This window comes from Amaranthus tricolor, chromosome 1 (assembly GCF_026212465.1).
Source record: "Amaranthus tricolor cultivar Red isolate AtriRed21 chromosome 1, ASM2621246v1, whole genome shotgun sequence".
NCBI lineage: Eukaryota > Viridiplantae > Streptophyta > Magnoliopsida > Caryophyllales > Amaranthaceae > Amaranthus > Amaranthus tricolor.
Genome location: NC_080047.1, coordinates 11,933,763 through 11,951,227, shown reverse-complemented (window position 1 = coordinate 11,951,227; position 17,465 = coordinate 11,933,763). Strand labels below are relative to the sequence as shown.

Below are 17,465 nucleotides of genomic sequence, written 5' to 3'. Positions count from 1 at the left end.
AAAGCTGAAAAAATTATTAAACAAACACTTTAATAACTAATATGCGGTTATCTTCTTTATTCAGAGCTTCATTTATTCCTTAAACTATTAAATTCCTTTCATCATTAATTGTATCTATTTTTCGCTATTAATTTTCCTATTTTAATGCTCAATTTGCATCATTGTTTGATATATCTTCAAACTAAATTGCAAGCGACAACATGATGTCTTTTAAGTAGTAGGTGTACATATTATGTTTAGTTGATGGTATACTAAATGTGAAATATGTGTTTAGGTATGATATATAGATGTTTATGATATGTGAAGTAGAGATTTATTATATATATTATAGGTGTTTATGGTATGTAAAGTAAATGTTTATAATAATTACAGTAAATGTTTATAGTGTAACAAGTTATTATTTATGATATGTAAAGTATGTAGTTATGATAGGTGAAGTAGATGCTTAAGGTATGTGTAGTATGTGTTTTTAACTATTTGAAGTATGTGTTTATCACATATGAAGTAGGTGTTTATGTTATGTAAAGAAGGTTTTTTTTTTTTTTTTTTTATGTCAAGTAGAAGCTTACGATATATAAAGTATAAGTATTTAGTATGTATAGTAGGTGTTTATGATATGCGAAGTACGAGCTTTTAGTATATAAAGTAAATGCTTTTGATATTTGAAGTAGATATTTAGGATATGTGAAGTAAGGATTTTTGATATCTGTAGTAGTTGTTTATGGTATGAAAAATAGGTGTTTATGATATGTAAAGTATTAAATTTTTAGTATGTAATGTGTTTATGATATGTGAAGAGTTTTGTATTATGTGAAGTAGGTGTTTAGGATATGTGAAGTAGAATTTTTAATATGTGAAGTAGATGCTTAATATATGTGAAGTAAGGGTTAATAATATGTGTAGTAGGAGGTTTTAGTATGTGAAGTAGGGTTTTATGTTATGTTAAAGTAAGACATTATGCTAATTGTGTTGTTATCTTCGTCAACAATCTTATTTTTATTTTTAAATTCAATCATTAAATTATCAATAGTTGAAACTGGTTAAGTTGAACAAAATATTTCTCATAACTTTCTTCAAATATATTAACCACTAATAAACATTAATAAAAAAATGTTCAACTTCAATCAAAAATATTATTTCATTTTTTCCATTTTGTTCCTTTTTCCATCAAAATTTTCATATAAGGGCTCACTTGGATTAAGTTTAAATATTGAAGGGATAAAAAAAGTCAAATTAATGAAATAAAGGTAAGTAGAGGTGTAAAAGAAGCAATTGGAATTGTGAAAGAGGTAGAATAAGAGTAAACTAAAAAAGATGAATAAAAAAGAAGGATGATTTTCCTTAATTGGTGGAAAGTATTCTCAACCTCCACGAAAGTAAATTTATACCCCAATGTGATAAAACTATTTACTACTTATCCATTTTTCATTACTTTCTAACCAATACTTTTACTTTTCTAATAATCAAATTCCTTTTATTTCTATCTAACTAATATTGTTTTCCTATTTTGACTTTTTGCCCTTTAAATATTTACGCTCAATTTAAGCGAGACTTAGACTAATAATTGCCTAATTGGTAGAAAGTAGCAATAATTTTTTTTATTAATGTTGAGTCGAGTTTCCATACAGATTAACTTACTTGGCCACTCTTCTGGGATGTTTGGTGATGCTTTGTTTTTCCTTAATTTAGTATGCTCCTAAAAAAGAAGTATTATTATAATTATCCGAAAGAAAAATACAAGGAAAAAAAGGTGAAAAAAGGTCATAAAAAAGAAATAAATAAATCAATTCATTAGATGTTTAACAGCTCCTTTCTCACCAACATTTGAGGTCAAAAAAGGGGAGAAACAGAAAGAAAGAAAGAAAGAAAGAAAGAAAGAAAGGCTACATTCATCTTACACTTCTAGTGGCAATATGAAACATCCATTTTAGGTTTTAGTTGTAGGAGAGCTACAATCACAAGTTTCCCCAGGCTTCATCCTAACACATAGTAGAGAACAGAGCTGCACCTATCTTTTTTGCAGCTGCTGCCAAGGCTACAAATAATAAACAAAAACGAATCTGTCGGCATTGGTTATGAAATAATCAGAGCGGCGACCTGAAAAATTGAAGACAGCTTTGCTTCATCTACTGATTCTGTAACAGCAGCTGCAGGTTCAAGAGGCGCTTTCGAGTTGCCATAAGGCAAACAGGCCAATTACATTTAACTGTTGATGCTGTGAGGGGAAAACAGCCTGCTGCCCTTCTCGAATATCAACCCCCAAAAAAGTCAAACAACAATATATCTTCTTCCGTTTATGCGTAATACATGTACAAACTGTTTGCAGCGGCACAAGCAATTGAGTTTTCTGATGGGTGCCAAGCCAGGTGGAGCAATTTTGTGGTAAAGTCGAAAGAATTTCCATTCGAATCAACACCGGGACTCTCGGATCCTGTTATTTGTTTAGAATTTATTGAGTAAAAAGGTTGGGATGAACGAAATTGAATGTCATCTTACAACTCAAGTGGAAAACAAGATACTATAATAATAGAAGTAGAGAGGTAAACCTCGTCTAACAACACGTGTGAAGGTGCTCAACGGCCCAGGGGTTCTTGACGAGGTTTGCACTTGCCTTCTGCAGTTTCCAGATCATGTTATTAGGAAAAATTTTACTTATAAAAAAAAAAGAAACACGCTTCCTATTCCCTACTATAAATCAAAAGTACCTCATGGGATTTTTGCTGGCCTCCAAAGTAGAGGCCTCCGTACTTCCAGGAGCACAACCAAACACGCGAAATAGATTGCTGAACACCAGAAAATTTTCTTAGAAAAAAGGTTTACAACAATGATCCGCATATCCTCCTAGACACAATATACACTCATACCTGTAAGAACCAGTTGCCACTCGCATCCCATCACCACTTAGACAACACTCAAATTTATCAAAGATCGAATCGTTTTCATATAAGTCACACAGCTGCAAGAATACGATCATTAGTAATTAAGTGAACTGTGCCAATTATAGCAATCCAATGACCATGAACCTCAAATCTCACCTTAGGTCTCAAATATTCGTGGACCTGAAAGGTTGCAACAGGACCTGAATCCATATTGATATCCCATAACTGAAATGACAACATAAATTGAATTATGTCGGAAGCAAATTCAATATGGCAAATATACAGGGGCTCAAAATGTTCTAATCCAAGCCCGCGACACTCCCACTCAACAGAATGTAATACTTGGTTATTTGCAGTTAGAAAGTATTTCAGAATACAGTCACCACTCATCCACATTTAAAAGAGTAAGGCAAAACATTGCATGCTAGCCCTACAGGCAGAACTATACAGACTTAGCCATATATTGGAAATGTAGTCAAAGTCTAATTTCGTATCAAACCCCTCATATATAAAGTGATAGTGTTGCACTATGTAACTTCAATTTAAATCAATCGACAACTTCTTAGAAGCACCTGTTAAGACCTAAATCCACTTGCACCAAACTCTATCAGCCAAAAGTCTGAACAATGTTCAGTACTGTGATTGCATCTATAAACCATGGACAGAATCAAGCTAGTTGTATTGCAAGTAAAAACATCATCACTGCAAATGGCACAAAAAAGTTACAACAGAGGACTTAGTCCAGTATCTTGAATTCAACATTTGATGTTTAAAAGTAAAACACACAAAATGCCATATAGCTGCTTTTCATTCTTTACCTTCATTTTTTCGTTCTTGTTCGATTATTACAGGTATTCTCCTCTCCTTTTGTTTCTATCTCTTTTTTTTATTGCTAAGCTAACTGATTTAGTTTCTATCTCGTTTGACCATTATTGAATATTATTAGATTAGTCATTAAATTTTATTGGTTGATTGTTAGATTTTAAAGTCTATTGATTTTATTGCTTATTTTGTTAGATTATTCTTGTACATTTAAAGAAAATATGTTCATGAGTCTCATGTTTTAGTTTATAGCATGCTTGTATGTTTTTACTATTTAGAAGATATGAAATTGTAAGTTTATAAGACACTTGTATAGTTAAGATATGGGTTTTTGTATGTCATTGTCTACTAATTGCTAAGATATGGGTTTTTTTTTGTATGTAATTACACTATCTTTTTGTATAGTTAAGATAAGGTTTTTTGTATAATGAAGACCAGTGTCACATGATTTGCTAACCTCTTTGCGAATCGTGAATCGAAAAAAGCGAATTATGGTCGGCTTTGGACTATTCTTGAATAAATTTGAGCGAATCATGAATTCAAAAGGCGAATTAGCTATAGAATCATGTTACACTGATGAAAATATGTTATAGTTTATTGTCTATCGATTGTTGTGGTGTTGAGATCCTAGTTCGAGCCCCTCCTCCTTCTGTGCTCACTTGCACAATGTTCATTAGTTTTTGTATGACAATAAAAATGAAATATTAATAAAAATCAAATATTTGATGTCTATAGTGGTGATTCAAGGATACTGCCATTTTGATGTAATGCGTGATTTTAAGTTTTGAAGACTATAGTTGTGAATTGTGGTTTTTGTATAATTCTTTGATTTATAATCCACAGTTCTACTTTGTTCCTGGTCTCTCATTAATACAAAGATACTCAAGTACTTCGTGCGTTTTTTTCATATATTTTGTGCTATATTGTTTTAGAATGTAATTTTTCTTAATGTTTCAAATGGATATTGATCAAAATGACTTACTTACAAAGGTGGACAAAACTATACAACAACCTCATCAAGTATCGAGTCCACACCTATGGTATACCTTCCTCTATTTTCAAACAACCAAGCTAGCTGAAACTTCTCTCTCTCAAATAGACATCCCATTGGAGGTGCTCTTATTTCTAAGCTAAATCAAGATGAACAGTGCTAGTTAGGCACAGTTAAATTGCCAGAGAGCGCTTGAGGTGCAACCCTTACTTTCTGGTTGACTACCTTAAGCTTTAAGCATTGATGAAAAATTTCCAACCATTATGTACTCCTATTGTAATTCTACTCTTTTAAAATATAGAATCCTGAAAAAGATTACAAATTTGGTACTTATTTTAACTGTTGGGTGTTGAACAGCATAAAATTGTTTTAATATGAAAGATCATACTTCTTAATGGGAGGAAAATGTGTGTCCTTATGCCATAAATAAATACCACCCCTCAAGCACTTGCTAATTGCTATGCTATCTCGCAACCATTTAGTAAATCATTCGGTTGAGAAAGACTGTTATCAAATTTACTTCTCAAGAATTTTTTAAGATGTACAAGTTGGGATTTGCAAACCACATCTGTTGTAATGACCAACGGAAGAAAGCATGACATACTGCAAGAGAAAAAAGTGAAGTTGAACTCAAGGGTTAACACAGCTACTAGACTAGACCCAATAAAATATTCAGCACACTCAACCCCTAGAGCAGAATTCATGTTGTGAATCACCAATAACAGAAACCAAGTAGGTCAAACATTGATTAAAGGAAGTTAAGGCTAGTATGAGGGAGCAGAAATGATAAAATCCAAACCTTAAGAGTCATGTAGTCACGACTAAGTATATGTCGTCCATCATTGGCAAATTTAATATCTGAAATGGAGGCAATTATCTCAGTGAAAAAGGATTTTGAACCGGGTGCTTCCTGTTCCTCAAACCTGCATACCAAAAAGATCATCTCGCAAGCTCATATAAATACTATCCTAAATTAATGTTCATTTCACACACTTTTGACAACTCATTCAGAGCACTCTCCCCTCCTCCCTCTCAAATACATGCTATTATTTTGTATAATAAACCTGTAATCCTTTAGACGAGTAATTAGATTGAATTGAACGATCTTAAAAATGAGTAAATTATTAATACACAGCACAGACAGCAGGAGAAGAAGAAATGACATCATGTGGATATCTGTATGAATTCTCTCTCCTCTGCCTTGTTCTTCAAGAAATGTGCAATATTTTCCAAATAAAAGAAACAGAAACACTAGATCACTCACAACTTTGCATGACTATCACATAATGCTGATTGCCGCAAATCAATGAGGCGGATTGATCCCTTTGAACTACTATATGCCAAAGTATTACAATGAGAGGGGTGAAACTCAGCTGACGTGATAACCTCTGCGATTAAAAAACATACATCAACATGTAAGAGGAAAAAGGCCTTGCTGAATAAAAGTTTTGAAAGCCGACTGTTCAGAGAAAGATACACCAAAGAGAGTTGGGAGGGAACAGCATAAGAATCCATTAGGAGATAATCATCAATTCATCACAAATCACAAAATCTTCCAATTAATATTTACTGCATTACAAGTCATAAAGTGCAAGCTGAGAAACAAATTCCAAAGTTCAAACATCCCAACAAAATTGTTGTCTTCCAAAGAAAAACAGAGACTAGAGAGTTAACCCTGCATACTAAATTTCTAATCAATTTGCATAAGCTCATTTCTCAACCTCCAAGATAAATGTGGAAATTTCAAATAGTTAAATGTAGTATGAATTTGTAATAAATCTTGGATGCAATTTCGAATGTGATAACAATGGGAAACACCCGAGTGAAGTGTGAATGATTTTCGACTGTTGTGGCCTAATATGCAGTCCATAGCTTCACAACCTTTGACATTACTGGTCGATATGGGATTCAATACCATGTATCAATATTGAATCAAGCTTGCCACTTGCCAGTATTTTGTCAAAAGAAAGCACAAGGGATTTTAGGGAGATTAAGATGAATTTCACTTGGGATTCGTTTTAAATTTATAAGATCTAGAACCACCACAATGTATAAAAAAGCTGTCTTGATGCTTACGCACCGGACAACTGCAAAGTCGATTGATTGTGAAATGGACAATAGCAAAATCAAAGATACCAGTCAGATCCTCCATATTCTGGGGTTTTACATCAACAATATTGAAACTCTGGTTGCTGATTTCCAAGTTCCAAAGATTTATCCGCAAGTCATCTGCTGAAATAAAAGTCTCTCCATCACTGTAACAGAGATAAAACTGAATGTCACGGAAACCACACCATAACACTCGGTATAGCCAAAATTGGTAGAGATAAAGACCATCAGCATCAATAGTCAAACTTAATATTCATTCTCTCAAATAGGAAAATGTGAATAACTGATCTATTTAAAGAAAGTGACAAACATATCATGCAAGCAGATACAAATCATAAAATGCTACCTCAAGCTTCCAATATACTGCTCCAAGTGATGCTCTAAGCATAATTATGATAGCGAGAGGAAAGCTTACATGCACATCTATATTTCTATGAATGGCTGATAATACAAGTTTTCCCATAGAGCTCCATTATCCATGACTCCAGCAATAAGTAACAAAATTTGATAACATCCATCAGTAGCTAGCTTTCTTCCCCAATTTGCATTAGCACAGTGATAAAATAATTATTTAATTTAAGAAGCTAAGCAGCAATACACAAAGAAATTCAATCGATAAATAGATAATAAGCATCTTCATTGACCAAAAAAGTATACCGGATCCCAATGTTACGAGAGGAAATAGTACCAATACACGGAAATTTACCAATGAAAGTCTATTTATTCAAAATGAACAATGAAGAATTCAGATATCCTGATTGTTCAACATATTTGAGAATTAAATTAAAATGAACTTTGGATGATCCAATAACAGCAACCAATTATTCGTCAGTTGTCACCATTTACCCTCTAGGTCAAAAACTTTTCACCCTCACAAAGATAGAAGCCCTATGGGACCCACAAGTTACTTTTAAGGAACCACACAAAATACATATGTAAACTACAAACAAAAAATGCTCCATTACCTAGGCACACACCAAGGCATAGCTTCGGGATGGGGTGTCAAATGTACGCAACCTTAACCTTATAATAACAAAGGCGTTTTTGATTAACTTTTTATAGCAAACATCATGGCAAACTTCTTACAAATAAGCAGTACATGATACATACATCAGTATACATGAAATTATGATGTGGCATGCTCAGCTAATATGTACCTGTTGTTCGATATGGAATTTATGTGGTAGTCATGAGCATGAGCATACACTCTTCTACATCGAGCAAGAAGGCTAGTCTCATGACTTGTAACCTGCACAACCAAGGCAATTAACATTATCATCTTTAACTACCATCCAACAGGTAAAAAATAACTTCCATCTAACTTGTAAAGTAAAAGGGGCAAGAAGGAATCTTATCACCTAACAGATACAAAGGCATTGCACAGAAAACTCAATTCATTTATGGTGCAAGATTATTTTTCAGGTTTCTTCCAGTTTAAGAACCACACAGAGCAGTCAAGGAAGACTTGAAACATGCATACAGATACCAAGATCATAAACACTAAACCAGTAAAGTACTCTACCATGCAAAATAGTGAGCACAGAATTTTTTCAGAAAGTTACACAAATTGAAGCATTAGAATAACCATAGTAGCAGAATCTGAATTGTACAAAATCAAAGCACACATTTTGAGTTGTATTGAAGTGATCATAAATCTAGGTTTAACAAATGGATTCCACACCAACAAAGGCATCCAGATCCCCGAACTTCGCTGGCAGCCAAACCCTCAGATTGGCATACATTCCGAACATTTCCATACACATGATCAAAACCTAACTTCAGCGTGAAAATACATGCCGCAAAGGTGGGTAATAGGTTACAAAATGACGAAATTTAATCTTATCATGAACGGAAAATGAAAGAACCACCAAATTTAATTATATAAAAAACTAGCAAAAGTACATAGGTTACAACTACCACTGGTAAACGCAGAGATGAGATCCCTCCTGGGGGGAATGAGAGGTCATTATTTAAGGAGCTGGATAATTTGTCAGGATAACCTCCATTCTCAAGATGCTGTTTGGAACTGCTTGAAATACTTGTACTAGCAACAGAACCATTTCCTGCACCTTTGGAAGCGTCCATATTCATGTCACTTATCTTCTTGACCTTCTTTTCTTGGACCTTCCATAATTTATAATCAAAAGGAAAGGCAATCAACTACTAAAGATATAAATCATGTTCATACTCGCTGAATAAAACATGATACCTCACATATATGATCTTATTGTCTTAAATGTAGCACGCAAACAAGGATCTCAATCACAAGTATAGAAAATGTACAAATCAATTACCCCACTTTGCATTTTAATACTTAATAAGAATACTTGATGACTCCAGGACATTAGAAAATAACTCAAAATGTGCTAGTTTCCCTAATTTCTCCCCGTGAGAAAAACTTCTAAATAATATCAGAAAACAAGATAGCTCCTCCATTCTTCTACTTATTTAAAAATAAGACGGCTTCAATGACATTAGAAAATAGCTCAAAAACTTCCAGTTTCCCTAACTTCTCCCTCAAAAACAACTTCCTGACTAAATCAGAAAACAAGACAGCTCCTCTATTCTTCAACTAATTTAAAAAAAAGTAATTAGTAAGACAAATGTTGAAAGCTTAAACAATGAACTTTAAAAATTCCCCAGACAACATTTAGCTTCCCAATATGTTTTTCCATCAATTAATACTTTCATTTTCTAATCCTTTGATAGGAAAAGGCAGGTCCACCAAGAAATTTAGTAAATGTACATAAAAAGACATCGGAAAATCTTTTCAGCAGGCAAACTTAAAGATGATAATGAACACACTGCAATTGCGAGACACACACTAGTAGCATCACAAAGATACCAGCAGGAATACCAACCTTCCAAAATTTAATAGTCTTATCATTGGTAGACAAAAGAAACAATGCACTGTTAGCAGTTTGGCACCATCTGATTTTGTTGATTTTCTCCTCTATTTCCAAACTCTTTAGATAGTCAAACTGAGAAAAAAAAAAAAAAAACAATCAAGCTCATCAACAAATTCAGGAAAAGCAACCATTATACTGAGTTCATACACTAGATAATCACGCAAAATAGAAGTTCAAAGATACCTCAGGCTCATGACTCTGAAACTCTGTTTTGTAACGGAACTCAGGATGCCTACCAATTGAATAATCTATCTTCTCCAGGTCCCTTCTACTAACACCATGCTGCATAATGACACATGGACGCATGAGAATGAGTGTGATTATGCTAAAAACATGATATAATGATTAGAAAAGGACTTACATCCTTTGTGTCTGTCCTCTCAAATAAAACCACCCTGCCCCCACGATCACCAGTAGCTAAATGGTCTCCAGATTTATCAAACTCAATTGCTGAAATGATATCAACTGCAGAAACAAATACAAACGTCTGAACACCGCTATATATTCATGAAGCAACATAGATTTTTCATTTTTATCAATATGTAGCAATTAGCATCAATCTAGATGGTGGTAACTAAAGATATGTCTAATGGTAAAAAAAAAATGGCGTCTAAAAATTAGTTTGAATGAACATCCCTCTAAAGCATTATCGAGACTTGGATTATTACATTGCAACTCACTAAAATTCATAAACTCCACATTATTTTAGCCAATATATACTATCCTAAGTAGCAGGCAGCCAGGCAGCTAAAACAGATTTACATTTGTAACTATAGTAACTTACTGATTCCATTTATATCCAATCAGAATCAATATTGCAAACTTCTCTCTCTTGCTAGCCAAGAACAACTAACATACTGCAAACACTTGATACAATATGTCATATGCTGCTGACCATAAGTCTAGCTTCTATGCCAAAGATGTTGCACAATTTGCTGAAAGCATTGAAACCAGCTCATGACAAAACACAATATTTTTGATCTGTTCTAATACCAAATCATAATTTTGATTAGGAGCACATTTCAATTTTCATGCACTGATGCACATCAAACGGTTTATCATGCTTCCCATAGCTCAAAACTACCACAGTCAAAAGTATCAGCTGCTTAAACATACAGGAAATAATATTCCTAAAAGCAACAATCAATCACCAGAACCTAGCTGATTAATGGCCACAATTCAGTGACCCTCTAACTTAAAACTAAACCAGGTAGAATCATCAACATGTTTGGGTAAAGAAGTTTGGAGTAAATGAGAGAACAGATAAAGTGACAGATCGCTTTTCCCTTGGTATGGAAATAGGGAGAGAGGAACGGAAGGGGAGTTCTCAAGATCCATTTTCATTCCCTTGATATGAAATCCTTTCACAGCAACAACGGCAATGCCTTAATCAATAAATCCCAATGAAAATCCCTTTGTTACGATTTTTTGAAATAATTCCTTTTTCAGTAACCTATATCAACTTCATTCCCCTCCCTTTTCTACAATGATTCCTAACTAAGCACACCAGAACAGCCAAGGGAAGGTATTAGCCAACAGAGAGTTCCCAATTTACTTATTTTACCAGTTCACTTCACACTTCTTTGACTTTGAGCATTTCAAGTGATCTTACGCAAGCAGTTCCTGAGTATTTATATTGATTACAAACATCACTCACATAACATACTTCTGGTCGACGAGGAATCTCAAAGGAAGGGAAGGAGTACTAGTTATCAGACATAATTACTAGGAGCCTATCCCATGGTAAAAAAACAACATTCTATGAACTGATCATCCACAATAGTCATTATGATATGTGAAAGTAGAGAGAACATCAATCACTCGAAAATCAACCAAAAATAATCAATCACCCCATCCTACTTAGTGTTCCACACAACGAGGGCAAGACTCAAGAGGGGAAATATAAAGCTTTTTCCTAACATATTTTATTTGAGAGGAGAGACTTAGAATACCCAGATCAACTTATGTATAACAAAAAAAAAAAAAAAAAAAAAGATAACACTCAGCAATAACCTCCGATAAAAACAACTCAATTAGCATCAACCCATCATTTCAATTTTATCTAATATCATATGATTACACAATACATTGAAAAAACTCATTTGTACTTAAAAACTTAAAGCTACGAATTTGTCACATATAATACATTAAAAATTCATGATCAACGGCATGATTCACAGTATCAAAATAACACTAATAAAACAACCAAGTAACCTCATCCCTAATTCAACATTTTGAATTACAAAAACTAGTTCAAAAATCTCAGATCAAGAGCATCAAAAAGTCTGAAACCCAATTAATAAATATAATGAAAAGAAAATAAATATGACCTTCTTGAACTTCTTCACCAGCTGCCCTTTCACCGAAAACTTGAGAAAATTTCCAGTCCAACGGAGATGGAGGTGGCCCCACACCAGAAGCTTCTCCGCCACCACCACCACCATCACCGCCATTCATCGTCGCTTTGTCTCTACTCTTATTGTATTTCTCCTTTCCCTAATAAGTCAAAATTAAAGAGCAACAAAAATCTAGGTCGAATTACTCCTTCATTAAAGCAAGAATTTGATTGACAATCTTTGATGATTGATTGTAGATGATCCAATAATAGTATTATTATGGAGGAAAATTAGGGTTAGGAGAAATCTATGAAAGTGTCAGATTTTTGATTGCAAAACATTCGAACATCAGATTTCAATTTCTCTCTCTAATGCTCAATCTCTCACCTCCACCCTTCCTCTCTTTCTCTCTCTTCTCTTTTTCTGTCCTAATTTATTCAGAGGATAAAAATGATAATTTTTCTGTAATTAAAAGTAGATAGTGACCGTTTCATGCACGAATTTATTAAATTTTCCGATATAATTGTATCATTGAAGAAATTAAAAATTTAAGAAATAAATTTTATATTATAATTATATCTTATTTTACTCTAAAAAATTGCATGTACTACATATAGTGTTTGTTTTGTGTCATATTTTATATTGTGCGTGTAAATGATTGTGAAAATTCAGTTCCTGACAAATAAATCATAACAAAAGACAAAAAGTTTGATTAAATATTTAATATAATTATATTTATACTTCTATTGGTTTATTTTGAATAAAATGGCAAATGGTTTGTAAATGAAGTATACAATGCAAAATTATGAGTTTTTATAATAAAAAAAAAAAACATACCAATTTATGCTAACAAAAACAAATATTACATTAATTTATATAGATTATTACAACTATTAACACTTTAAAATCAAATTTAACATAAATATTTATGTAAAGTTATTTTGTAAAACTTAAAAAAATAATAATAATTTGTTTGACATAAAAAATAATAAGTGACTTGCAAAAAGATAGTCATAACTAAGTGACTTGCAAATAAGATAGTCATAACTAAGTGACTTGCATAAAGATAGTCATAACCTAAATCATATTAGAATTAAGCATTGCATATAGATAATCAATAGTATAAATAAAAAAATCCTAATAAAAGTATATTATCTTTAACCATCTCAATCCAATACACTTAAATAATACTCAATAGATAAAATTGATAAGATTTTATAATTACTTGAAAAAATAAAATAAACATGATTTTCTAATACATTAAATGATGTGATTTAAAAAATATAAAATCAATCAATACGGATAATGTTATAATCATAGAAGTAGTTAGAAAGTAATAAAGTCAAAAATAAAAATATTAATCCTAATAAAAATGACATTATTATTGATTTTGGAGGTAAAATTTTTATTGAGATTGTGACACATAAGTAATATTAAATAGTAATGATGTCAGCGTGTTTTGTTTTAGTAATAGTTATAGATGAGTTCAGAGCTGATTAACTATAAATCTTATCTTTGGAATGTCAATCTTTTTTTTGTAAAATGGTAAGCAAGAAGTAGAAAAAGTACTTTTCTTTTTTATTTTACAATTTTTTTCAGAAGTGTAAAGAAAAATATAGTTAAGTGTCTTATTTGAGTTTTTTTATATTAATTTTTTATAATTTTGAATATATATATTTGAAAATATTTAATGTGTTAAATTAATGCCATGAAAATCGAAAGTATAGTCATTAAACAAAGGAAAAATTACCTAGAATAATTCAACTTATTCGTGATTTTCCTACAATAATCTCACTTATTGATTAACCATAAATAATCCCAACTTTGAGGGATATTTTTCTAGAGAAAACCCGGTGACCGGATGACTTGCTATAAGCAAGTTTTATTTTTAAAAAAAAAAAGATAAATTAAAATAAAATGTCGAAAAAAATGTTAAAAAATATTTTAAATAAATTTATGATTTTTTTTATTATTTAGAATTTTTTATGTAAAATTTCAAAAATTTTCACTAATTTTAAATTAATTTTCAGTTTACTTTTTGGTGAATTACCTACTATAGTAGGTCATCGGGTTACCTAAGTTTACTCTAGACAAATACCCCTTAAAGTTGGGATTATTCATGGTTAATTAATAGGTGAGATCATTATAAGAAAATCACGAATAGGTTGGATTATTCTTGGTAAATTATTTTTAAACAAAAAGTATAAATATTAATTAATTGGAGTCGTTTAATTTTTTATTTACTTTTTTAAAAATAATATTTTCTACTGTTACTTGCACCCAAATACAATTACACATAGGTTAAAATGATGAAAAAAAATGTTAAAATATTTCAATGATTTGGTTAATTAATGACATTATAAGTAAATATATTACTACGTTTAGAAAGATATATTAAAGATTACATATCAAAAGTTTTATGGATAAATTGCTATTAATAATCCAACCTTTCACTCATTCGTTATGAATAATCTAAATATTAAATTATTTTTTAATAAATTAACTTTTGCCCTTAGTTTGCTGTCAGCATACTAATAGGGTATGTTGATAGCAAACTAAGGGTAAAGGTTGAAATATTATAAAATAAAAAATTATACTGATGGCAAATTAAGATCAAAGGTTAGATTATTAAAAAATAATCCAAAAGTAAAATTATTCACAGCGAATGGATAAAAGGTTAGATTATATTAATTTTTCCAAGTTTTATTGGTTTTGGTTGGCAATGAAAAAGCTTAATATTTCTAATCTATAAGACATCAAGAGACAAACAAAATGATATACAAATAAAATATAGATTCAATAAAAGAAATTATACTGAAAAAGAAATACACCACAAGAATGGATAATAGTGCAAGTATAAAAACCAAAGTAATAAGTATTCTTATGCTTGTCCTCCTAAGTCTTATTCTTCTTTATCTTTGGATTTCCCCTTTTACCCAATTTGTTGTTAATGTGTTGTTTTTTCTTGGAATTGGTTATTTTGGATGACTTAGTAAATGAATTAGATAATGTTGTATTTGGGAACAAATATTTCATTTTAAATTATGAATTTTAATTGTGAAGTCATAAATGAAGATTTGAGAATGACAATGTTTAAATAGTCATTCTCAAATTCTCAACATTAACAACACTATAAAAAAAACAAAATTTGACGGCAAAAAAAAAAGTTTTTTTCTCTAAGTCTGGCGACAAAACTAGCAACAAAAAGGCATTTTTTGTCGCCAATATTATTGTTAAAATTTTTTAAATAGTTTAATTTTAGTAATTGGACGGAATAAGGTTGATTGAACAGTAAAAACTTTTTTGCGACACACTCTTTCTCGCCTACTTTGTCGCCATTTTATCTCTCTTAATTTTGGTGACAAAAGATTTTGTCACCAAAACTTATTCATTTTCTTTATAAGCGTATTGTGCCGTATCTCTCTCTATCTCCCATCTTTCTTCTCTGATCTCCATATTCCTACATTTCTTCTCCTTCCCTAAACCCTCATAACTTATCTCTACAAGAAGCTTAATCACTTTATTAATGGAAGCTACTACCCTTCGTTCTCCTTCCTTCGAAAAGAACACTTATCTTCTCTCGAATTTCAAACCTTTTGAAAAATCTTCCTAATATTGACTTTTGAATGCTTCTATCTGGGTTGTATTTTTGGATCTGAGTTGTATTTTTGTTCTTGTTCACGTGGATTCTAGGTTTGCTTTTGTTCTTCGTTTTTGTGTTGTTGTTCGATTTTGTTCTTTGATTTTGTGTTGCTCTTCGTTTTTTGTTCTTCGATTTTGGGTTGTTGTTCTTCGTTTTTTTTCTTCGATTTAGTGTTGTTGTTCTTCATTTTTTTTTCAAGCTTTTGTTCTTCGTTTTTTTTCATTTTTAAGTTGTTGGGTTTTTATTTTTGTTTGTTTTTGTTGTTCAATTTGGTTTTTTGTTCTTCATTTTTTTTCATATTTTTTGTTCCTCATTTTTTTTTCATATTTTTTGTGTTGGGTCTTTGTTTTTTTGTTTATGTTCTTCATTTATTTTTCAATTAAGGGTTTTTTTTTGTTCTTCCATATTATTTGACCATTTATGAATTTTTAGAATTTTTATCTATTTTTCAGAATTTGGAAAGGATAATTAATTTTTTTAGGGAATCATTAATCTAATAAAGAACCATTAACAACTTACTAATTTTTTTTAGTTAAAATTTAATTTACTCATTAAATTTCATTTAATTCAGTTTTGTTGTGTAAATATTACTTTAATAATGTATATTTGTTAAAAAAAAATTGAATATTTGTTGTTATTGTTAAATGATAATAGTAATTACTCTTATCATTTAATAATAATGACAAATATTCAAATTTTTTTATGACTTGTAATCAATGTTAGCGACAAATTAGGCGACAAGTTTTTTTTTGGCGACAAAGTTTTTAGCGACAAAACGTTTTGTCGCCTATTTTGTCGCCAAACGTGTTTTGTGACAAAGTAATCGACAAAACCCTTTGTCGCCATATTGCTGTATATTTGCTGTGCAACTTTAAAAACAATGGTGGAATTTGATCCAAATTCAAATTTAAAAATTTTTTATTTGCCAAACAATAAATTTGAGTCAATTTCAATTTTCCAAATGAAATCATGGTTCCCAAACATGGCATTAGTAAATTTATTAAATTGATGATTCGAGAATTGAATTTTGTCTCAGTTAAAAGAATATTGTCTTTTTCAAGTAAGTATTTTGATTTTCACCTAGTCTTTTCCCTCAACCTAAAATGTAAATAATTAAAAGTTGTCTATTAACAACTAGGAAAAAGATCGGGTATCTTTGGTGAATGGCTTTATAGTTGACTTTTTGTTCCCATTTAACTTTTGTCTTTTTAGTTGTTAAACAACAAATATAATATTTGATATATGCCTTCTTAGCCAATTAAAAGTTGATTTTAAAACCAATATCAAAAGTCAAATATTAGTAAATTTTTTATTGACTTTTAACCTTTTCAATCCACTTTTTTCATAATAAATAGTCAACAACTAATTTTTACAAAAATATTCCATAACAACTAGATTACACAATATAGTTTACTGGTAGTAATGGTCATGACTCGGAATTGATTGATTCATTTATGGGAGGATCGGTTCCTCATGTGTCGGGCGATACTTGTGTTAAGGGACTCTCTTCGATCGCGATCTGCTCGTGATGAGGGTATTTGATTAGCGTTATTTCCCACCTAAAAGAAGAGGTATTTACCTCACTTAAGGATCGTAAAAATCGAGTTTAAGTGAATGTTTATGATGTGTCTTAACTCTTAATATTAAAATCAACGGATATTTCATGATATACCACTGAGTTTCTCCGAAATTCACCATATACCACACAAAATGTTTTAATTCACCATATACCATTGAGTTTTCGTCCGTTAGCACAGAATACCATTAATGACAACT

General features: G+C 31.2%; 1 protein-coding gene across 1 annotated transcript; it reads right to left on the bottom strand.

Annotated features, from left to right (window-relative positions):
• Positions 1-1,761: 1,761 nt before the first annotated feature.
• Positions 1,762-12,520, bottom strand: LOC130800485 (serine/threonine protein phosphatase 2A 55 kDa regulatory subunit B beta isoform-like). The gene is made up of 14 exons (XM_057664049.1): positions 12,041-12,520; positions 10,072-10,175; positions 9,894-9,992; positions 9,663-9,782; positions 8,719-8,925; positions 7,959-8,050; positions 6,829-6,947; positions 5,957-6,080; positions 5,492-5,615; positions 3,036-3,104; positions 2,865-2,956; positions 2,706-2,783; positions 2,547-2,614; positions 1,762-2,431 (listed from the first exon to the last, which is right to left on the bottom strand). Exons 1-14 carry the CDS (start codon positions 12,165-12,167, stop codon positions 2,295-2,297), a joined length of 1,560 nt encoding a protein of 519 aa, XP_057520032.1. The 5' UTR covers positions 12,168-12,520; the 3' UTR covers positions 1,762-2,294.
• Between the last annotated feature and the right edge of the window lie 4,945 nt (positions 12,521-17,465).